Raw genomic sequence first — 23,935 nt, forward strand, 5'->3', positions numbered from 1 at the left:
AATGCTTTTTGACACGTGTCGATAAAAACATCCATGGTTACTACACACTTTCGTGTTAGGATATGAATACAAGGAACAATCTTGAGGTCACTTCAGCATTGTTCTTTTTTCACACATAGGTTGTTCGGGTAGTGATTTGACCTGCCCGCCAAATCGAAAAATAAAACTGAAATAAATATTCGGTTTAATAACCAAACAAGCCTAACAAACAATGAACAGTTCATACATTTAATATCAAATATTATTCAAAACAAATCTAGATTTCAAAAATAACAAATATAAGGAATAACAGTAGCAATGTTATCTTCCCATCTAAAGATTTTACCACCACAAGAGAACATGTCCTTTTCCTAAATATTACTGCTACTCTCCCAACTTGTAGGAAAAATACCCAGAAAAATTCACAGTTCAAAATGAAAGGCAGCGCGGAGAAGAATCAAAACCGAATCTTGAGAAAAAAAATTAAAAAAACGTGCAGCGGTGGATAGCTGGTGCTGATCTGATCAAACTAAGTGCCACCTTTCTGCTTGAGAGTGATCTTATCCCCTAAACTGAGGGCAATCCCCTGAGTCTTGCTCCTTATCCTTATGTAACCGCTTAGTTTCCCGTCAGTTTGTTTCTCAATGCTCACATTCACCAAAGCATCCTCCCCAAATACACTCTTTGCGTACAAATTTGCTGCAAGGAATCCACAATCCCCATCTAATGCAGACCTGAAACCCAAGGCAATAATAAGAATCAAACATTAACACTCAGACCACCTCACTTCAGTTAGTTAGTAGGTTTGACCCCCATTTTCACTAAATACTTGATTGGACAGCTGAGGGAGTTAGAACTTACTGTGCTGTGAGGCACTTCATGTTTGTTGATTTGATGATGTGATTCAAAAATTCCTTCTCATCTTGAATGACAGTGTTTACAGCCACCTGAAATTCACAAAGCCAAACAAAAGTAGAGAAAAACGGATGAAATGTACACTTAAAGCTTTATAATGTCGTTTACTAGGGGTGCACATGGTTGGGATTGGTTCGGATTTTTGCAAAATTGGAACCGAACCAAATATAATCGGTTCTAAAAATTTGGAACCGAACCAATCCAAACCAACCTTGGTTCGGATTGGTTCGGATCGGTTCTCGGTTCTCATACTTTCAAAATAGAAAAACTAGTATTTTTTCTTTCAAAAGAGAACCCTTTGGATCAAATCATAAATAATGCCTATTTTTAAAATGAAAATGATTTTATGATTAAATTTTGACTAAAATCTATATAAATTGAATATTAGAAGAAGCTCAATGAGACTAAAAAAAAAAATTATAATTTTAAAATTGGTATTTTGGATGGATTAGTGAGGAAACTAATCCATAAATGGTAGATTAACGAATCTAAGTTTAGGTTCGTCTAATATATTTTATCTAGCAAACACGGCATAAAGGTTCTCATAAAAAAAGAAGGAATCAAACTTTTTGAAAAAGTTTTTCTATAAATGGGTTGATCCATTTGAGAGTTGAGAGAGAGATTTGTGTACATTTTTTTATGAATTTTTGTTAGAAAAAATATAGAGAAGATGAGGTTGAAGAAGAGAGAAATAGATAATAGAAGAACGAAACTAAGAAAGGGTTTTATTTTTAAATAAATAAACATATATATATATATATATATATTGTTATAGATACTTAGGATTAGTTTGGTTATCGAATTGGTTCGGTTCCATTATACCCCTAATCCGGAACCGAACCAATCCAATCCAAAAGGCTTCGGATTGGTTCGGTTCTCGGATTTACCCAATCCAATGTGCACCCCTATCGTTTACCACAGATTGGCACTTGAGAGTGAAAATAAACCTAGCATTGAATGAGAAAGATACCTTGTTTTCCCATTCAAACTCAGCCCACATAGTTCTGAATGCCACATCAGCACATGTAGCAGGAGATATGTAGTCCATGATGTCAATGTGGATGTCATTGAGGACAACCACCATTCGTTCGAGCACATTCGAAGTCTCGTAAACAATGTTCCCAAATATGACCCCTGTTTCAGTTGAAGAGACCTTAATGTTGGCCTTTATCTGCTTGCTTGATTCTGGAGCCAGTGTATAGTTTTGAGGGCGCTCTACGAGTTTGAGATCGCCCATGGTTGCCAACTCCAAGCACAAATTCTGGAGGGTCTCCTTTGTTCGGTTGATGACTGTAACATCAAGGACAATGTCATAATGATGGACTGTAACATATGCTTCTGCATAAACAGGATCACTAAATCCTGTCAACTGAAGTATGCGATTGAGCTTATTCGCATCATCTGCATCCTTGGTGAACTCTCCAGTTGCGCGCTTTAAATCGTCCTGGACCTCATCTTCCAACTCAAGCTGGCTCATACCCTGAAAGATCATATGTCAACACAATTGAAATAGAGGTTTCAATGGCATGAGTGTGTATTTGTATGAATGACCTCTATATTTGCAGAGTACTCAAATAGCTAGTCAGTGAACATGATCATCAGCCCAAAATTTGACTTTTATTTTACAAAAGTACACAAATTGAGATTTGAGTATCCTAGGTTTTGAACTTTTCACTATTAATCAAAGCTAGCCTCCAATGGGAAGAAACATGACAGGCCTTAAAGTTCTAGATCAAAATATGCAAAACAACCACGAATCCCAGAAGTTAAAATAAACCAGTCTGTTAGAAAACTCCTGACAACAACAATACTATAAAAGCTTGTCAGATAAAATTTTCAACATGCTCTAGTTAATGGTGAATTAGAGGTATAGATCGTCAAAACAAAACTTAGAAGGTACAACATAGTCTCACTTGAGCAATTAAAACCATCAAAATCACCCGATAAAAAAACATGGCATTTACTAAGCTACTTTGCCACTTTTTCTTCTTATAAACTAAAGGATAAGAAGCGCAGGAAGTACAATCCTTCAACTGGTGATGGTTCTAGTAATTAGTCCAAGTGGGAAAGTTCAAAAGTATTCTCTTCTCTCAAATTTTGAGGTACCTCCTTTGGGCCTTGCAATTTGTGCAGCCTCCAAAAGGACCCTAAAATAGTTTTGAGAACAATTTTAGGGACCATGTAAAGTTTATTCGCCAACATTTTTCTGCCTATTTCAATTTGCATTATTTCGGCCTTGCATCTAATAACACACAAGTCTCTGTTCCTTGATTTGTCAGCCCCAAGCTGCAAGGCCTTATTCCAAAAATTTGGAGTCAGCTGAACAAATCATGTTCCTCCTACGTTCATTTCTATCAAAGATATTTCTTATGTTAATTACTCAAGTGTAAATAAGAAAATCCTAGACTGAACATGTCATTAGGGGTGACTAACTCCCTAACGTTTACTTCATGGATCATTGCAAGTAGCGTAAAACCACAAAAGATCATCATCACCACCATCCTCATCCTCATCATCATTAAAGTCCATTGGGAACCATGGAATTTGGGGTTACACGGTTCCCAATGGACGTTAGTAACCCGATTCCCCTACCCACACACTCCAGCCCAACTATATATATTATTTTTTAATATACTTTTAATCATATATATTAAAAAAAAAAAAAAATTTACTACTACTTTTTAGTTTTATTGAGATGCATCAATCACATATCACTTTAGAAGCACAGCACTACTATTACATCCAAATTTTAACTCTAAACAAATCCTCCTCCACAATATCTCCATCCTTATGGATAGAAGAAACAAGGTAAAAATGGTCAGTTTGGAGTATTTCCTAACTATCAATTTTTATTAACTTTCCTTTCTATACATATGCAACTTTAGTTAGTACTCCACATACTCTTTTTCAATGAATTAATTCTACTTATTTCAAGGTCCTTGGATTTCAAAGTAATTCTCCAAAGTTATATATTTTATGTTGACTCCCTCTCTAATCTTCATCAACTGGAAGGTGATTTGTTCGCCGAAGAGAAATGGGGGGTTGGGTATCAAAGTTTTAAGTTGTCTAATGTGGCACTCCTAGGGAAATGGCTATAGAGGTTCAGGGAGAAAATGTCAAATTTGTGGAGAAAAATTATTAAGGCAAAATATGGGGAAAAATTACCTGGGTGGGAGAGTAAAGAAGTGAGGACATCCTATGATTGTAGCTTGTGGAGGGGAATCATGAGTGTTAACACAAAATTTTAGGAGTTGGTGGCATTTAAATGTAGGAATGGGGAGAGGATTCGATTTTGGGAGGATTGTTGGTGTGGTAGCTCTACTTATCCACCTAATTTTCGAGGCTCTATGCACTATCCTTGAAAAAGGAAAATCCGATTGCTGATTTTTTTGAATCATTCTGAAATAGGGAATTCTTGGAACTTTAGCTTTAGAAGGGACTTTAATGATTGGAAAATTCAAGAATTGGCAAAGTTGACTTTCAAGTTGGACCAGACAATCGTGGAGCTAGCGGGGTGGTGATAAGAGGGTACGAACATGAACTAAGGACAGTTTCTCTGTAAGCTCATTTTGTGCTTCTCTGGTTCCATCGAGTTTGCCTTCATTCCGGTGGGACTCAGTTGGGGTCAAAAGGTACCTTCAAAGGTATCTTTATTTGGTTGGCCACTTTGGGTAAAATTCTTTCTTTGGTCGACCAAAAAAATTGTAAGTTCATTATGTGCTTCTCTAGTTCCTTTGGGCTTATCTCTGTTCCCAGTGGGACCCGTTTAGGGTCAAAAGGTATCTTTCTTTATTTGGTCGGCCGCTTTAGGAAAAGTTATTTCTTTTAATAATCAAAGTTCTTTCTTTTTATGGCTAGGGGTTTCAATAGGCCAAATTTTTGCTTCTTGTGCAAAGAAAATAAGTCCATTACTCATATTTTGATCCATTGTCCACTTATTTGTAAATTATGGACTCATTTCTTAAGTTTATTTTAGTGTGCGTGGATATTCCCGTTTTCGATTTTGTCCCTTTTTCAAGAGTGGAACCATAATGTATTTTTGGGTAAGAAGAGGTACCTTTGGTCGCTAGTCCCCTTTGCCGTAAGCTGGGTAACGTGGAGGGAAAGAAATCAAAGAGTGTTTGATGATCTTGCCGGAGCTTCCAGATCTTATCTTGGAGGTGTTAGGCTTCTAGTTTTTTTTGTGCAAATTAGACTCGGATTTCAAAGGGGTGTTCTTTGACGATTTTGTATTCAAATGGGAGTCTTTGTGTTCAAATTAATATTGTTTTTTTCTTTTAATTCTTGCAACTTGTAACTTTTTATGGCTGGTTATCTCAACCGGTCTTCTCTTAATATATTTTGGTCTACTGATAAAAAAAAATCTTATTGAAGAAATAGGGAAGTGAATTTTGAAAAAATAACAATAAAAAAAAGAGTATCCATTCAACACTAAATATGCTAGAAACATGTCTCTCAAGCATACAGACATTACCCAAATAAAAAGTAAAAAATTCATCAAGACAACCTTAATAAAAGATATTGATGCTCAAAGAGAAAGAACAAGTAACAATCTTCCATTAACACAAGTAAACAGCAACAGGCGAAGAACCACATTTATGTTTTTTCAACGTTAAATATAAGAAAAGCATATGCATATTTAGCTTTTAAGTGAAGAAGCATTACTACTTGAAAGAGATATTACCAAGTAAACAAGAATCATAAAAAAAGACGTGACAGTGCAGCTAGGGATGCAAGATGGTCTGTTTAAACCTAGAACCGAGTCAAGCCAATAGGTTTGGGCTGGTTTGGTTCACTTTGGAACAAGTGGCAGTTCAGTTTTGGGTTAAGAAAATGGATAAGTGATCATGTTGGTTCTGTTCTTGATTCAAGCCTTGTATACCCTTATATAATAAATAAATATATAAATTAATTTATTATGAATTATTTTATGTGTTAGGATATAGATTAATGACTTTTTTTTAATGGATAAATGAATGACCTTTTAATGGATAGATTAATGAATTATGATATGAAATTTCATGTTTATTATTTATTTATTTTTCTTTAAAAGTATGTTGCTTCCAAGCAGGTTTATAGGATATTGGCAACCCATGGAACCAAACTGAACTGACCTTAGTTCGGTTTGAGTTGGTTTGGTTTTCTATTGGCATTTCGGTTCAGTTCTGGTTCTTATTTAGTGGAACCGACCTATGTCAGTTTGGCACCAATTTGTCCCCAAGTCAAACCAAGTTGCACCTGTGCATCAATATTAATTTAAAAGAGGGCGTGAAGAAGGGGGGATTCTAGGTAGAATATGAAAAAAGAAATCTACAATTATGAGATATAATAGTTAAAGAATGACACAATTTATACGTGATTCATGAAATCATTTCATAGTTATCATGCTCAGAGAAACTACCTCAAAAATATAGAAAATAAAAAAAAAAGTGGTGTACTGTCTTACCTTCCTGCTCTTCAAATGGTAGAAATCAATGAGATCATCTGGTTGTGCATGATAAATCTGAGCCTTAGCTTTTATCTCCTCTGTTTCCCGGAACTGCTTATCTGAAAGCATTTTAACAAAACTCTGACGGCATGTCTGCAACCATATCTTTCTAATCTCATCACCAGTATTGCATAGCAATCTTATACAAAGGGCAATCCTATCATGTGAATCATTGTCGATTGGGTGTGGAAGATAGGAAGATTCTCCAAGTTGCAGCATAGACACCATAATCAATAAGACCTCAGTAGACACTTTATTTACTTCAGCTTTCGACAGCTGAACTTCTTCCAATCTTAGAACAAGTTTCGTCAACGTACAGGCCACAACCGCCCCAAGGAAAAAGTCGCCTGTAAGAATCAGGGATCTCAAATTCCCGGGCGAAGACAAGGAACCTTGAACAAGAGTAGGGGGAGAAATAGCAGTTTCCGAGGCAGCACTTTGGGTTGCATAGGTCCCATCTGCAAGAATTGCTGGTCTTCTAGAAGAAACGGTGATGGAATTTACTTGCTGAGATGGTTTTGAAGAATCCGCACCATCCCCTTCTTCGGTAACAGTGTAGAACGGGAGATCCCCAAGACACTGCTTAATGGTCGCAATACCACTCTCAACTTCCGAAAGTGAGAGACAATACTCTCCAATGATCCAAAGAGCACAAGAACAAACCCGTGCGGCTCGAATCTGATAGAAAGTATCCAAAAGCCTCGTTATAATAGAAACCCTAAGTTTTGGGTTGGTTTCAATGATTTCTCGTACAAAAACAACGACGTCAATAGCAGAAGCAACATTGTTGTCTCCCAAGAAATCCATCAACAGATGAACAACCGTGCTTGCCACCTCGGGGAATTTGATTGCACACGAATGTATGGCTTGGACAAGCATTTGACGGTACTCACCATTCTTCTCAATCTCGGTACTTTGAGTCTTCACAACTTCCTTCTTTAGAGTAAGAACGACCTCATCTACATTCCTTGGAGTTATTAGTTCGAGAGCAATATCAATTGTTTTCCTTCGAATGTCGAGGTTTGGGCTCGAGAGTGCCCTTAGCACATCCATTATCAAATCAACCATAATCTCTCTATGTGAAGATTTAAGCTCGTTCAGCCGATCGAGCACGATAAGCTTAACGTTGTTGTCACTTTGAGAGAGTAAAAGCTGACAATAGGTGTCAGCCGCAGCTCTGATTGCCGTCGGTGCGGATGAAAGAGAAACAAGTGTGCTAGCACATTCGTAGACGACAGCTGTCGAAGGAGCATTCAACAAAGATATAATGATCTTAATGTACTTCCCCTTCTCTCCCCGATTCGTTCTACAAACCTTTCGGATCAACTCCAACACAACCATCTGAAGCATCTCTCCCCAATCGGAAACACTATCAACGTGCGTGAGAAGATAATTAACAGCTCGATCTTGAGCACAAGTGAAGAGCATCAAGAACGCGTTCCTCTTCGCCGACGGATCTTGCTCCGAGGAAAGCGCCTTCTCGATCATCTCTGGGGCATCAACAAGAAATTGTTCCCCTTGTGGAAGCTTGTAAATCGACATCACTGCGAGGATGGCATTTCTCCTAATGAACGGGTGACGATGCTCCAAATTCGCCAAAACCGATGGGATCAACGGCTCCACAATCTCACTCTCATTTAATCGACACAGAAACCTTAGGGTTACACCACGGATGTATTCGTTCGGGTGTTGGAGATTGTTTCTTAAATTTTGACAGATCAAGATCATCTCAGGAAGAACTCTTCCTTTCGAATCGGTTTTATCAATGATCTCTAAATAGAGAAGTAAAAGCTTCTGGACCGTGTGATCTTCAGAAGGCAAAACGTATCGAACGATTGTGATAAACAATTGGGGCAGAGTTTCACCGTTCAATAACAGCATGATTGCTTTCTTCATGGCTTCGATCTTAACGTAAACATCGTTTCCTTCCAGAGATTCTTTGATCTCGTTAGCGAGAGCAGGAGTTCCTTTGTCGAAGTGAATCAGCAAAGTACATGATTTCTCCATGGCTCCTCCTCTAAATTGAGATCTGGAACAAGAAAACCCTACAAAACCTAAATTTCTAACATTTTGTTTTCTAAAATTCAATGAAACTAGCCCCAATCTCTACAATACAAACCCTAGGAGACTCGAATCACATAGTAAAAATGAGATTTCGAACGTACCTTAATGATTAATACCAGATCGAAAGCCTAGATGTGAAATTCAATCTCTCCTTCAGAGAAAACCATCACAGATCGATTGTGAAAAATGTGAAAACTATGAGCAACTGTATTCGAACAAACGAAACAGAGAGAGAGAGAGAGAGAGAGAGAGAGAGAGAGAGAGAGAGTTGCTCTAGCCTCAGATCTGCATTTCTTCTGATAGTTTACTTTCAATAACCGATTTGTCGGATCGATTCGAACATTGGGGATCCCGGTTCATTTGGGTCCATACGGGTTAACCATACGATCTCTACGCACAACCGGTCCAGATCTAACGCTAACTTTTAGGGTGTTTTAGACATGCCCCTCTAAGTTTTGGCCAATATTAGAGATACCCCTTTTTTTAAACTCATCATATGCCCCCTCGAAATAAGTCTTATGAAAGACCAATATAATCGACATAAAATGTCCTCATCTTCAACATGTATGATGTTAGTCATTACGAGTTTAGGAATTAGAGCTTCAGATTGTGATTCTCTGAAGGAACACAAGATGATTTCTATCTCTTGTTTTGGATTATGAGGTACATGTTTTTAAGTATAATTTTTGGGATTTCTAAGATGGATGGAAAGAGAATTTGCGTCAGTCCTCACCCTTGTTGTGGCTGTTGAATTTTGGTGAAGAAACGACCACACGTCGATGGATTTGTTAACAGCGTCAAGAAGCTTCAGAGGTGATAGATATGTTCGAAGCAGGATCATGTTTTTAGTATGAGCAATGCCCAGGAATGCTTCGGGAATATAGGATTGCAGGTTGATTTTTCTATTTTTTGTGGATTCTTGATGTTATGTTTCGATAGAGTTTCAGTTTAGATTTTAGAATGATAATAGTAGCACTCATTATATTTGATTGAAGACGACTTGTTTCACAATTGGCTATACAAATTAAGAATAAAACATAATCTTTTATTTATAAGTTTATTGTAGTTTGTCCATGAAAGATTGAGCCCTTAATTATAAAATTCACAAAATTCATGAAATCGAATTTAATGTTTTGGATCTATCTTTAGATAAACAAACTAAAAAAATTATAATTTAATTAAATGTTGTCAGAATATAAATGAGATGTTATATGAATATGTTATGTATATACGATGTAATGTGGATGTTGGATTGCGTACTATGCATGTATTTTGTTTATCAGGAAAATTTCATATGCCCATTTTTAAGAGGAGACATTATCGAAATTTCTATAGAATTATAAATTTTTTTTAAATTAAAATAATTATGTTTATAAAATTTTAATATAAAATTATTATATTTATATATATTTAATGTAATTATATATTTATAAAGGTATTCTGATAATTTTTATGCATTATGGGTGCATTATCAACCTTAAGGGTATTCTGATCATTTTACCCTAATACAACAGATTTCAGAAGCTGTATCAAATAATAATTACCAGATTCTGGTAAACAGCACAATACTTTTACAAAACCCTATCAAACAAGTTTTTCAATATTTCAGCTTCTGACAGCAGCTTCTTATAGCAAAAGCTGACAGCAGATTCAGGTAGCTGAATCAATCGGGGCCTTAAGAATTCATATTCTTCAACCTTCAAACTTTAAGGATGAGATAAAATTTCTAAAAAAAAGTACAAAGATTGTATTTAGTTAGAAAAATTAAGTGTTTCAACTACAACTTGAAGACGAGATTTAGTAAAATAAATAAAAAGAAAAATATGAAGAGGTGATTGAGTAAAATAAAAATTGTTTAGCCTAAGATTTGTAGCTTGAAGATCTTTACCCTTATCTTTAACTTTAAGATTCTACCTCCTTCGGCCTTCAAACCTCATGAGCAAAATTGAATTTTCAGATAAGAGGAATAACGGATTTTGGATGAAAAAGTCATTTTTATATATTACATTGAAGATTAGATTGGATAGGTTAAAAATAGTTTTCCTTATCGACTTAAAGCTTGAACATGATATATATATATATATATATTTTAAACAAAAAATACTATGGGGATTTGACTTGTATATAGAAGATAAAGACATATAGAGTATGTTTGATTGCATGGAAAGTGACTTTCTATTGAATTTGAAGTCCATGGAAAAATAATGATAGAAAATAGGTAGGTTGGAAAATCAAATTCCATTGTTTGATTTTACTTAGATAAAATCATAGGAAAATTATTTAAAATAAATGAGAGGAAGAAGAAGAAGGAGGAGGAGAGGATGAGGAGGAGAAAGAAGATGAGAGGAAAGGGAGAGGCTTGGGGCGGAGAAGAAGAGGCTTGAAAAATGATAAGAGGGAGGGGGAGGACGTGGTGGTGGTGGCGATGAAGGTAATTGAGGAAGAAGAGGAGAGAACGTGGTGGTGGTGGCGACGGAGGTGAAGGAAGGAAAAGGAGAAGAAAAAGACGAATAGAGAGAAAGAGAATGTGATCGAAGATAGTGATGATGGCAATGACGAGGTTAATGTGATGGTAATAAGGAAGAAGAAGATATGAGTGGGGAAGAATAAGATAATATTTTGATGATGAAAAATATGGGTTGATTTCACTTTTCTACTCATATGGATGGGAAAGTGAAATCCATGTTTTGGTGGACTTTTTCATTGGTGTGAAAAATCAATTTCGATGGAAAAATGTAATCAAACACATGAAAAATGTCATTTCTCATGAAAATTGATTTTCCACCCTATTTTTTATGTGCAATCAAACATATCCTTAGGTCATTTAATATTAGTTATTTCATGTGAAATCTAAAGGGATATGTCATCAATATGAAAAAAAAAAAAAGGGGATATTTTTTTTATCTTTACTTTTTTTATATGTAGATGCAAAACAAGGTTTTTGTCCCCAGTCATAAACATAATCCATGGTGTGAATTATGTTGGAAAGATCCAAGGGTGGAGATCAATTTCCTTTATATTAAAAAAAAAACTATCTAAAACCTACCCACATAAACCACCCAAACTTCTTATAACCACTACTCTCTCTTTTTGCCCCCCCCCCCCTTTTCAAACACCTAATCATTCTTCTCTTCCATTTTCTCCCTCTCTTATCAAGCAAATAATGGAGCATCAAATGCGTATGTTAGATATTTATATGTACTTAATGTCTCATTCAATTGTCCTATCCGATGTTTATAATGGATCATAATTTTCTTTCTTCTTTTTTGAGTGTGTTGCCTTTACCAACATTTTTGGCAACAAAAGATCTGAAGCATCTACTTCGAATTGATTAGAGATCAAGGTTAAAGAGGGTAGATATGGGTAGAGAGTAAAGTGATTTTCAACTTTCAATGTCACCAGGTTTGCTTGACTCTCTTCGAAAAACACTTCCCTTACTAAGGAAAGTTTTCTTTCATTACCATTTTTCACTAAATAAAATAATAATTATTTTTTTTTTACCATACGTATGATAAATTGTATATACTTTGTATAATAAGTGTTTAAATGCTTCAAAATATACATCATCATTGATTTTTGAACGTGTAAGGCACAAAAGTGAATGACTTGTGCCGTAGGCATGAGCGCCCACTAGTATAATGAGAGGAGGTGGAGTAGAAGTGGTTCGACACCAAAATTTGAGTGGCCATAAATGCATCCACTTTTATATTTAAATATAATATAATTATGGTCACTTTGGTAAAAATCCAATAAAATTGAAACATAATATCCCTTTTACTATGTAATCTTCAAAAACCCTTTGATCAATATTTTAAATTTCAAATAAGCCCTTTTGATACATGAGCGTTTGCATTTACCACCTTCTAGTATTTCCTAAAATTATGAGAGATATGTGTAAATCACCTTAATTTTACAATTACAATGATAAAAGGGTTGAATCTACTATTGCACCATCTATAAGATTCCTAGCCTGTTTTTACCATAGCTTGGATATTATTCACCATCAAATTCATAATGAAAATATTGGAAATATGTGCCCATTTAAAGTTGATTTACCTTTATTAAAATAACTTATATTTCTTTTTGTGTTATCAATATTTAAGTAGTTTATATATATAAAAAAAATTATGACAAGGGTGTATGAACTGTCTGACTAGGGGGTACCGGAAGAACCAAGGCCGAAGCCAATGCATATGGACCCCTCCTCTCATTAACCTTGATCTTGTGTAAATATTATATTCAGTTCCTCAATTACATATTTTAGTTGGACACAAAAAATATCACTGATCATATTTTATATATGATTTTTGCAAAATTATTTAAATTTACTTATTATAGTAACCTATTAGAGATTGTTTGTACCTACCAGCATGGGCATCATCTTTAGGGTAGAATAGGAAAGATAATAAAGTTAGAACAGTATTATTTAAAAAATGGGGTGAGAAAATGATAAAAAAAAAATTAGAAAAAGATTTGTTTAAGGTAGTTTTTTTGTTTTAGAGGGAATTGATCTCCACTGTAGGATCTTCCCAAATAAATCTCACATCCTGGAATATGTTTATGAGGGAGATAAAGATGTGTTTTATATATTGACTAGCGGATGCCCGTGCCTACGCCACGGGTCATCTCATGCATTTGTTCCTTATGCATTGAATATTCCTTACTCATTGAAAATTAATCCAATTGATAAAGTATCAAATTCAATAAAGTTGAACAATAGTCAATCGAAAATCAAATCCCTCTAAATTTCTTGTGCATGTTTTCCTTACGCGTTAGAAATAAAAATATATGAAATGACTCTAGAGAGAAAAAATTATATAAAATAAATTATACCTTACAAAGGTATGACTCTATTACAGAGGAACAAAAACACCAAGAAGATGATCCTTATCACAATAAATGAGAATATACCTTTAAAAAAAATAATGTTTTCGACAAATTCATCGCTTAATCTTCTCATCTCTTTCATTCTTTTCTTCTTATTTGTGTGTTATTCTTGATTTTCTGTCTATTTGATTTAAATATTATTGTAAAGAGTGCGTAGAGTGGTTTCAAAGAGAGTTGAAGAGAGTGGGTGGTTTCTTGTAGTTGTGTTAGTTTTAATTGGTTATTTAGGTTAATTTTTATTTGTTTTAGAGGAAATTGATCTCCATTGTAAGATCTTCCAAAATAAATCTCACACCGTGAAATATGTTCATGGGGGAGATAAAGATGTGTTTTATAGATAAATAAACTAGCAGATGCCCATGCCTACGTCACCAGTCATTTCTTGCATTTGTTCATTACACGTTGACTATTCCTTACTCATTGAAAATTAAACAAATCAATAAAGTATCAAATTCAATTAAATTGAACAATAATCAATTTAAAACAAAATCCCTTTAAATTTTTTGTGCATGTGTTCCTTACGCCTTAAAAATAAAAATATATGAAATGAACCTAGATAAAAACTTAAATAAAATAAATTAAACCTTACAAAGATGTAATTCTAGTACAATATAATAAACACCAAGAAAATGATCCTTACCACAGTAAATGCGAATATAACTTAAAAAAAAAAAAAAACACCCAATGATTTCAATAAATCCATCGTTTAATCTTCTTGTCTCTTTTGCTATTTTCTTATAATTTATGTTGTTTTTTTATTTCCTATCTGTTTGATTTAAATATTATTGTAGAGAGAGTGGAGAGTGGGTGATTTCTTATAGTTGTATTAGTTTTAATTGGTTATTGTTGGGAGAATTTCCCACCATTAGATATGTATAACATCATCTATCATTGTACAATGTCTATAGACTTTGAAAAAATAGAAAAGGATTAGTTTTAGGTAGTTTTTATTTTTATTTTTTATAGATGGAATTGATCTCCACCATACGATCTTTCCAAATAGATCTTACATTGTGAAATATATTAATGGGGACATAAAGATGTGTTTTATATATAAACTAGCGAATGCCCGTGCCTGTGCTACAGGTCATTTTGTGCATTTGTTCCTTAGGCGTTAAATATTCCTTACTCGTTGAAAATTAAATAAATTGATAAAGTATCAAATTCAATTAAGTTGAACAATAGTCAATTGAAAACCAAATCCCTTTAAATTTCTTGTGCATGTATTCCTTAAGTGTTAAAAATAAAAATATATGTAAAGAATCTAGAGGAAAAACTTAAATTAAATCTTCAAAGACATAACTCTATTACAGAGGAATAAAAACACCAAGAAGATGATGCTTATCATAGTAAATGAGAATACACCTTTAAAAAAAGTCCAATGATTTCGACAAATTTATCGCTTAATTTTCTTGTCTTTTTCGTTTTTTTCTTCTAATTTGAATCTTTTTTCTTGATTTTATGTCTATTTGATTTAAATATTATTGTAGAGAGGGTGGAGAGTGATTTCAGAGAGAGTTGGAAATAGTGAGTGGTTTTTTGTAGTTGTGTTAGTTTTATTTGATTATTGTTAAGAGAGTTTTCCACCGTTGGGTATGTATAACATCTATCGTTGCACAATTGTCTATAAAATTTGAAAAAATAGAAAAATGGTTAGTTTTAGAAGGAATTGATCTACACCATACAATCTTCCCAAATAGATCTCACACTGTGAAATATGTTTATGGGGGAGATAAAAATGTGTTTTATGTGTGCGGTATTATTTTTTTCAAAAAAAAAATTAAACTATCAAAAAATTGTTTGACTTAATGTATCTCATATATGTTATGTGATCGTCCTAGTTACATCATTAATACTTGGGTTATGATTCAGAGATGATTTGTTGGGTGTGGGAAGCCCTCATCGTGGTATTTGTTGGGCAGTAACATGATCAACCACATCAAACATCACCAATCTATCTTAAATTCAAACCCCTTGAACCCCTTCTTATACATTAATTTGCTAACTGTTAACCACTAACCTCGCCTAGCAAAAACAATAAATAAATAAAAGAGGTCCAACCTAGTTTGCCACAATGCACTTATGGAGGGTTTCTCAACATATAATTGCATCATTTCTAAGTTAGAGATTTGTTTTGATGTCACAATCTAATGAGCCACCAACTTATAAAGAATATATTAAAATGTATATGTAAGATATGTCCCCTGAGTTTTGGTGAAAAGTACGAATTGCCTAAAGGTTTTTGAACCATTGACAAACCCTTTTGACGTTGGTCTTTCATGTGAACAAAACTCATCATCATTCTCTTGCCAAAACCCAGACTTCCCACAAAAGTCCATTTTCTACGATTTCTAGGGTGAAAAACATCCTGTTCAACTTCAAATTCCTTCTCATTCAACCTTCAAACCTCATAACAAGATAGGATTCTTGTGGTATTTTAAACTGGTTTTTTTAAAGAAAAATTAAGGGATTTTGCCAAAAAATCGAAGATGATGATTGCATGGGCTAATAAAAAAAAATTATCCTAACAATTGATGAAGTGGAAGCAATAGGATTTAAAAAAAAAATCAGGAATTTTGACAAGTGATTGAGAAAAGAGCTTTTCAATCATTTGTGCTAGTTTTTTTTATAAAAGACCATGCCTTATCATCAACAGTTTCAAAAAATTGAGGTATCTCTAATTTTTTACCAAGATCCAGAAGGGTATATCAAAATTATCTTATTTTAAACTATGGTGTATTTCTCTAATGACTCCTTGGCAAGTTGGAAGAATTCTGGAAACAAAAGTTCTCTAGTCTAAGGCTATGTTTGGATTGAGACATGTGGAGAGAAGACAAGGGAAGGGAAGAACAGAGAAGAGGAACTCAATATCTTTCCACCATGTTTGGATTGACAAGAAAGAACTTGGGATAACTTTGAAATTTTAAAATATCTTAAAAGTGATCTAGGGGCAGAGTTGGAATTATAAAATATTGTAAAATGGTTTCTCTCCATTTCTCTCCACTTTTGGGGAGAAAGAAAACTTACCCTTTTTATTTCTCTCCAATTCTTTTCTTTTTTCTCCTCACTTAACAATCCAAACAAGAGAAATGGAGAGAAACTCATTTATTTTTTCTTCTCTTTTCTCAATTTCTCTCAATCCAAACACAATATAATAGTCGAACTCGGACCTTTTAGTGGAGTCTTAATGATAAAACCTCTTGTTAGAGTGTTGCTTCCACTCCCAATCCTAGCCTCAATGGTTTGAGAGTCAATTTTCCGTGAAACTCCGTTCCCAAAATATTGAATTCCCTCCCTAACGTTGGGAAACCATTCTCCATGAAGAACCTTATTCATTGCCTTTTTTTTTTTATATATAGATAGATCTTGTTTCTATTACTCAAAATCACAAGTGCACAAAACTTTCAACTATTAAAAAGGTATTAAACATTTGTTATTAATAAGTGATAGCATCGATCAAGAAACGTTTGATTATTGTTAGTTGAAGAGAAGGTTTTGTCATTTAAATCTGAAATAATTAGTAATGAGTTTGTAAGGTAAGTTAATGATTAAGTTAATAGTTGAGTAAGGATAAAAGGCATATGAAAAATGAATGTATGATAAACATATTGATCTAATATGTACTGTTAAAAAATAATACTTCATATCTAAGATTGTTTTGAGCATGATGCCCTCATGTTTCCATTCTAGCCCTTAGGTCCAGCTAGCAAGGATGAGGCAATTAGCCTCTTAGAACATCATATCATGCCCAAATCCACGGGATCCATGTAACACCTCACAAGCCACACATATCAGTTAAGTCACAATAAATCTCTTGTGGGTGGTCAACGAAGGGGCTTGAAGTCAAGACCTCTTCCTTTTGAAGAGAAGCCCTGGCCATTACGCCCAACACTCGTTGGTTGACACATACCCGCTTTAATCATTAAGGGTGGAGTAAGTAAACAAGATTTTAGTTTTTTTTATGAAAGATGCTCTCATCAATTCATCATAACACATGGGAGTAATAGTAGTTCCAACACCCTTTTTGGTTTAGGTGATTTAGACGTCATACCCCTATGTTTAAAGAAATTTTAAACAATAAATTTTTTAATGGCATACGTCCCTTGACTTCTTTCTATAGTGTAATATTAATTAAAATGGCCCAAATACCCTCATCTTCAACTTGTCGCCATAAACTCTTAATTTTTTCCCTAAAAATCTACGAAGTGAAAGCTTTTTTTTTTTTTTTAAATTTCAATGATATATATATTTTTAATTTATTCAACCTCTTGTAAAAAAACGTAAATCTTTTACCCAAAAATCCATGTTTATCTTTTCAAAAATGATATCTTGTTCTTGACAATTGAACCTTAAAGGAGATAAAGCATAAGATTAACAATAAGAAAAAACAAATGTTTCCTAGAGGTTGAAGATTATGGATTTTGGAGAGAAAAATCAAAGGATTTTTTGTTAGAGGTTAAAATCCCAAAGAGATATGGACCTAACTTTCCATGTCATTAACTTATATTTGGTGTATTACTTGGTCAGTAACATTTGGTATCAAAGCCAACACCACGTCTTGGGGGGGTCAAATCTCAACAAAAAAAATGACTTGCGAAAAGAGGTACCTATTGTTGGAATTTAAAGGGTTGAATTTAAAAACCCTTTAATATTCAATAGGTTTAAACCATAGAGTAAACCAATCCCAACTTTTCTTTTTTGCTTTATGTTTTATGTTTTTTTACTTTATTGTTTTAAGTTTTAGTTGTTATTATTGATTTTGTCTTGTGTAATTTTAGTCTCATATCGATTAGGAGAAGAATTGATTTGCAATTCTTTAAATAGTTGTACTTCTAATAGCTTTAAAATTGATAGGAGTGGTGGGCGAGCTTGCATGCGCATACGAGGGCTTAAGAGAAAAATCCAAGGTTCAAATTGGGATTTGGATCCACCAATTCGAAAAACTTGTGTGTGTGCACGTACGAATTTATACCTCACGTGAGTGTACGCAAAGGCCTATTTTTTTTGCTTTAATTATCAAGGCCCATTTTATTTAAAATTCTAGTCCTTTAATTCACCTGTAGTGTTTTGAACCAGTATGTCTATTTTAAACTAGTACAATACAAATAAGTTTTATGTCTGTTCTGAACTAATACAATTCGAAGAGGTTTGTAACTGTTCTAAATAACCACTTCCTCTTTTATTTATATGCTCTTGTTTAGTCAATTTAAAACATTTTTCTCTGATATTTTACATAACAAATTTTTGACTATCAATATACTTCTATTCTTCATTGTCAGAGAACACAACATCATCTAGTTCGAAGTTACATTCCAATTGGAGTAATCTCTTGGAAACGTGAGTTATTGTATCCTGGTAAATAAACGCTTACAAATTGTGGTACCGTAGCAGGGGCAAATTTTGTTTTAGGACAGTACTTTGTGCATGCCTCAACCATTAATTTTAGGTAATATTTTTCTATTACATTCAATTTAAAAATCATGAATTATTTTAAACTTATTTTCTCTCTTTTCATAAGAAATTAATACACAAGAGAATAACAATTTAAAATGAAATTACTGATTTCTATGGAGACAATCTCTAATTTCGTACACAGTGAAAAACCTGTAAAATTCAATGGAAAGAATTTCAGATTCTGGTAACAAAAAATATTGTTCTATTTAACAACATTACATTTGACTCATATCATCACTTAAGAACCAGTTTCTTTGGATGATGATGAAGATGACCAAATCAAAACAAAAGAATATTGAAAATTGGAACATTTCAATTTCATTTGTCAGAATTATATCTTAAATGGATTAAGTAATGTTATTTATAAAGTTTATTCCTCTGTTCAATCTGTCAAGATTTTATGGGAAAGTCTTAAAAAGAAATATACTCTAGAAGATGTTGGCACAAAGAAATTTGTTGTTGGACATTTTCTAAACTTTAAGATAGTAGATTCTTAGTCTGTAGTATCACAATTTGAAGAGCTTCAAATCCTTATTCATGATATTCATGTTGAAGGCATGAGTATAAGTGGAAGATTCCATGTTGGATTGATAATTGAAAAATTACCACCATCTTTAAAATACTTCAAAAATAATTTAAAATATATAAAAAAGAAAATAAGACTCGAGGATCTAATGATAAGACTTAGAATTGAAGATGATAACCGAAAGAATGAAAAGAAGAATAAGACAAATTCTATGATTTTAAAAACGAATGTAATGGAAGAAGAGCCTTCCAAATTTACTAGAAAGTTCTAACTCAGATTCTAGAAAAAAAAAATATAAAGAAGAACTTGCACGGTCCAAAAGGCAATATCCAGAAAATCAAGGAAAATTGTTATTTTTGCAATAAACTTGGATACCGTGCCAATGACTGTCATAAAAGAAAAAATCAACAACACCATAAGAAACATAAACAAACCAATGTGATTGAAACTTAAAACATATCAGCGGTTGTTTAAAAAATGAATTTAGTAAGAAATACCAATGATTGGTGATTGGATACGGGAACCACCAAATACATATGTTCTAAGAGAGACATGTTTTCCTCCTACAACAACATTGGAGATGAAAAATTATTCATAGAAAATTCATCTACATCCGCTATGATCGGAAAAGGAAAAATGAATGTGAATTTTACATATGGCAAGGTTCTAACTTTGAATGAAGTGTTTCACGTTTTAGACATTCGAAGAAACCTGGTTTCAGGTTCTTTTTTAAGTAAGAGAGGTTTCAAAATGGTGTTTGAGTCTGACAAATATATAATCACAAAGAATAGAATGTTTGTCGGTAAGAACTATCTATGTGATAAATTATTCAATCTCAATGTAATTTCTGATTTTATTAATAATATTACTTATTCTACTTATATTTTTTAGTGTTCTAATATTTGATATGCTAGATTAGGCCATGTTAATAATACACCTTATTATAATGCATCTTAACATAATACTCTAACACACTCAAACTTAGGCAAACAAATACGGATGTGAGTTTGATAAAATATGAATTACCTTGAAATAAGCATCCTTTTATTTTCAAATTACAATTCGATCGGTTTCGATATAGCCTAAATTGATCATGGTCCAAAATGGATACCAAAGGCATTAGAGGAAGGAAAAATAGTTCTAATAATTTGACGCCCCCTTTAACATACGCCCCTATCACAGAACCGTAGATCATTTGCCTCAAGATACAAAGAAAAAGATTTATGGTTCTACATATCTTAAAGCAAATGATCTACAGTTCTATGACGGGGCGTACGTCAGAGGGGCGCGTTAGAAAATCATTATTCTAGGACAAAACACTACCAATGTATCAAAGTGAAAGCCACCACATTGTTAACTTTCATGAACATCAATTAAAAAATAGGTGGATATTAAGATTTCAAAAAGATATAAACTTAACTTTTCACACCACTAACACCAATGTATTTTTGGTGTATTGACTAGATTTATATCAAACATAAAAGAAAATAAATTTACCTTGAATATGATTCATTTTGGGGAGAAAAATCAAAGAATTTTTAGCATGTTAAAGACGAGGAGACAACAAATCTACCCTAAAGGTGGTACGATTAGTTTTCAGGGATTTTGGCGAGAGGTTGAAAATGAGGGTATTTATGTCATTTTCGATCAATCTTTAATAGTAGAACAAGGTCAAGGGGTATATCAAAATTACCCTTATCTGTTCTCATTTTCACCGTCAGTCCCTACTGGACTCTCGACGAGAGTCAGAGAAACACCCCCCCCTCCCCCACAAAAAAAACCCTAATCTGCCTTCTTGAATCAAATCCAGAGATCGAGAGATCTGAACCAAAAAATGCCTCCAAAATCTGAACAAAAAATGCCACCAAAATCTGAAACTCTCTCGAGCTCTGCTTCATCCGATCCAATGGATTCGATTGATCCTCTCCTCCACATCGTGAAGATCATCCCTTTCAGTTTCCTTCGCATCCCTCGAATGCGTCTGAAACTCCCATCCTTCTCTCTCCCATCCGCCATGACTGTCTACGCTCTTGTTCTCTTAACCTATTTCATGGTCGTCTCTGGTTTCGTCTACGACGTTATTGTCGAACCACCAGGCATCGGTAGCACTCAAGACCGAGCCACTGGTGCGGTCCGACCGGTCGTATTTCTCCCCGGTCGGGTCAACGGTCAGTACATCATCGAAGGACTCTCTTCGGGTTTCATGTTTGTTCTTGGAGGTGTCGGTATCGTTCTCATGGATCTTGCTCTGGATCGCAATCGTGCGAAGAGTGTGAAGGTTTCGTTCGCTTCGGCTGGAGTTGCATCGGTTGTAATCGCTTATGTGATGAGTATGCTCTTTATCCGTATTAAGATTCCAGGCTATCTTGGATGATCTTCGTTCTGATTGTGGTAATTTGTTAATGTTGATGATGTTTGGTGATTTTCAGGGGTTTGTTTGAACTTCTACTTAGTTTATTTGAGCGAAATGTATCCAATTAACAGTCTTTTTTGTTTTGTTTAATAGAGCATAATTTAGTTTAATTAGAGCTTGTTGAAACTAATACCATCCACACATGATAGTTTACAGTTACATAAAGTTTGGATTTTGAAATCTTGGGTTGATCTTTGTGTTTCTGAATTGAGAAGGGTTCCTTCATCCACTCAATGTGTGGATGCAATTTTTGTGGAAAAAGTCAAGTAAAACACTTTCCTTACTAACTTAGTTAGATTTTAAGTCTTACTAATGGTCGTTTTTCTCAAATGGATTACCACATTGGCAATCCAACACCACAGCTCTCAAGACTTCATGAAAAAACTCAGATACAAAAAAATTGGGCTTCATCCAAGGTTTTGAAAATGGACAGCTACTGAACTTCCATGGATCTCCCAAATTTAAAATTAAGATTGAACTGTGAAAAATATGTTTTTTTGATTTTTTATAGTTCAGAGAAATTTTCCCTCTACAACCATGTGGGATCGGATCATGTTTTTGGATGCCACAAGGTGAGGTCAACAGCCCTTAGTAAGAGTTGAAATCTTACTAAGTTAGGAAGGCTAGTCAGACTCAAATGTTAATCTTAGAGGAGTTTCATTAACAACGCTCATGTAAAGAGGACTTGACCCAACCAAGCTTATTGGTCACCAATAAAACCCACAAGGATCCTTGAGTATGTCAATTGGGTGCCACATACATGTTTCTTGAAACCTTATCTTGCCATGTGGTGAGACAGTAGTAAACTTTAACACTATCACGAGGGATGATTGTGGAGGCTATTAGAAGGAGATACCACCTTGCATGACCTTTCATGGTGAGGAAAGCTCAAAAGCCATAGGGGGTGCTTGGTAGAGGAAAGCTCAAAAGCCATAGGGGTGCTTGGTAGAGAGTGTGTTGCATATCAAACTAACCGTTTTGTGACAAATCATGTTTTGACACCCACAACAAAATGTAGTTATGAGAAGGGTACTTCCATCTTTTACACATGCACATTTTGACTACTAACGGATTCCTTGTAGGGGGCTTATGATCCTTTCACATGATAAATGCCTATAAATTGGGGATCTTGGGCTCGGTGAAGGGGTCCTGATTTCACTCTCCCGTGTTTACCTTACGCCATAATGCCTTTCATCATTTCCATCTTGCTCTCTCTCCAAGCCTTCCTTTTTTCCTCTTCCTCGACACACTGTTTCGCTATGTACAAAATTTATAAAAACAAGGAATATGTGCAAGATCGTACTGATGATCATTGGATAAAACTTATAACCCATACTATTTAACTATGAGCGAGAGTGATAGAGGAAAAGGTTAAGACAGTAAATGACGATCAAAGACTTAGTTAGGCCGAAGATAAATCCTGTAAGCCTTATTCTTAATTTGACAATTTATGGAGACGTTTTAAAAAAAAAAGAGAAATTGATCTAAAAAAAAGGTATACAATGGGTTCATTAAAGAGTTAATTTTAGTGGGTATTTAAGAAATGAGTTTTGATTGAGTGCATTGCCATTATAGAGGACATGTCAGCTAGATTGATAACTAGTGTGACAACAACTGGTGGTGATAAAGGGAGTTTTTACGTACAATAGGTCCGCACTTGGAATTAACACTAAGTCAATATCTTTTTGCACTAGCTATAAATTGATTAAGACTTGTCAAAAGTTTTGGATGGTTGATTGTATTGGAAATGAGAAATCCTTTGTTGTATGCCATTTGCTGATAACGAAGTCATTGTTGATGAAACTAGAAATGGAGTAAGTGCATAATTAGAATAATTGAAGGTTATCTGAGAAAAAGAAAATAGAACTACAGCGTAAATACAAGTTTATGAATTAAATATGAAATTAAGTGGAAGAAAAGAACCTAGATTCCAAATAAAGAAAGGGTTTTTGACAAGTAAGATCTAGGGATAATATATGTAGTGCACCTTTTGTAAGGAACTTGTTTCAATATCTTGACTGCCCATGCCATCCTTCAATTTTTTGGGATCATTAATTGATTAAGGTAGATTAGATTGTGGTTCCTGGGTAGGTACAATGAATCTGGCAACTATAGTCTTGCTCATTGATGTTGACTCAATGTTTGGTACATTAGTAATCCATTAATTCTATTTTCTCTAAGTACAACACTAGAGTGCTTGCTGTCTTCT

The 23,935-nt window shown here is 34.1% G+C and overlaps 2 protein-coding genes across 3 annotated transcripts; one reads left to right on the top strand and one right to left on the bottom strand.

The window, feature by feature from the left end:
• Window positions 1–202: 202 nt before the first annotated feature.
• On the bottom strand, window positions 203–8,730 carry LOC147392981 (coatomer subunit beta-1-like). 2 transcript variants are annotated; one of them, XM_086455298.1, is made up of 5 exons: window positions 8,548–8,730; window positions 6,341–8,411; window positions 1,865–2,374; window positions 841–926; window positions 203–713 (listed from the first exon to the last, which is right to left on the bottom strand). In XM_086455298.1, the coding sequence occupies exons 2-5, from the start codon at window positions 8,387–8,389 to the stop codon at window positions 509–511; spliced, it is 2,850 nt and encodes a 949-aa protein (XP_086311424.1). In that variant the 5' UTR covers window positions 8,390–8,411; window positions 8,548–8,730; the 3' UTR covers window positions 203–508. The 2 variants fall into 2 exon arrangements, with proteins under 2 accessions (XP_086311424.1, XP_086311425.1); XM_086455299.1 differs by having other exon boundaries at window positions 6,341–8,427.
• Window positions 8,731–21,055: 12,325 nt separating this feature from the next.
• Window positions 21,056–21,836, top strand: LOC147392982 (uncharacterized). The gene has a single exon (XM_086456828.1). The coding sequence runs from the start codon at window positions 21,148–21,150 to the stop codon at window positions 21,685–21,687; it is 540 nt and encodes a 179-aa protein (XP_086312954.1). The 5' UTR covers window positions 21,056–21,147; the 3' UTR covers window positions 21,688–21,836.
• The last annotated feature ends 2,099 nt before the right edge of the window (window positions 21,837–23,935 follow it).

The sequence above is a fragment of the Akebia trifoliata genome, chromosome 10, assembly GCF_017979445.1.
Source record: "Akebia trifoliata isolate Shusen 1 chromosome 10, ASM1797944v1, whole genome shotgun sequence".
Classification (NCBI taxonomy): domain Eukaryota; kingdom Viridiplantae; phylum Streptophyta; class Magnoliopsida; order Ranunculales; family Lardizabalaceae; genus Akebia; species Akebia trifoliata.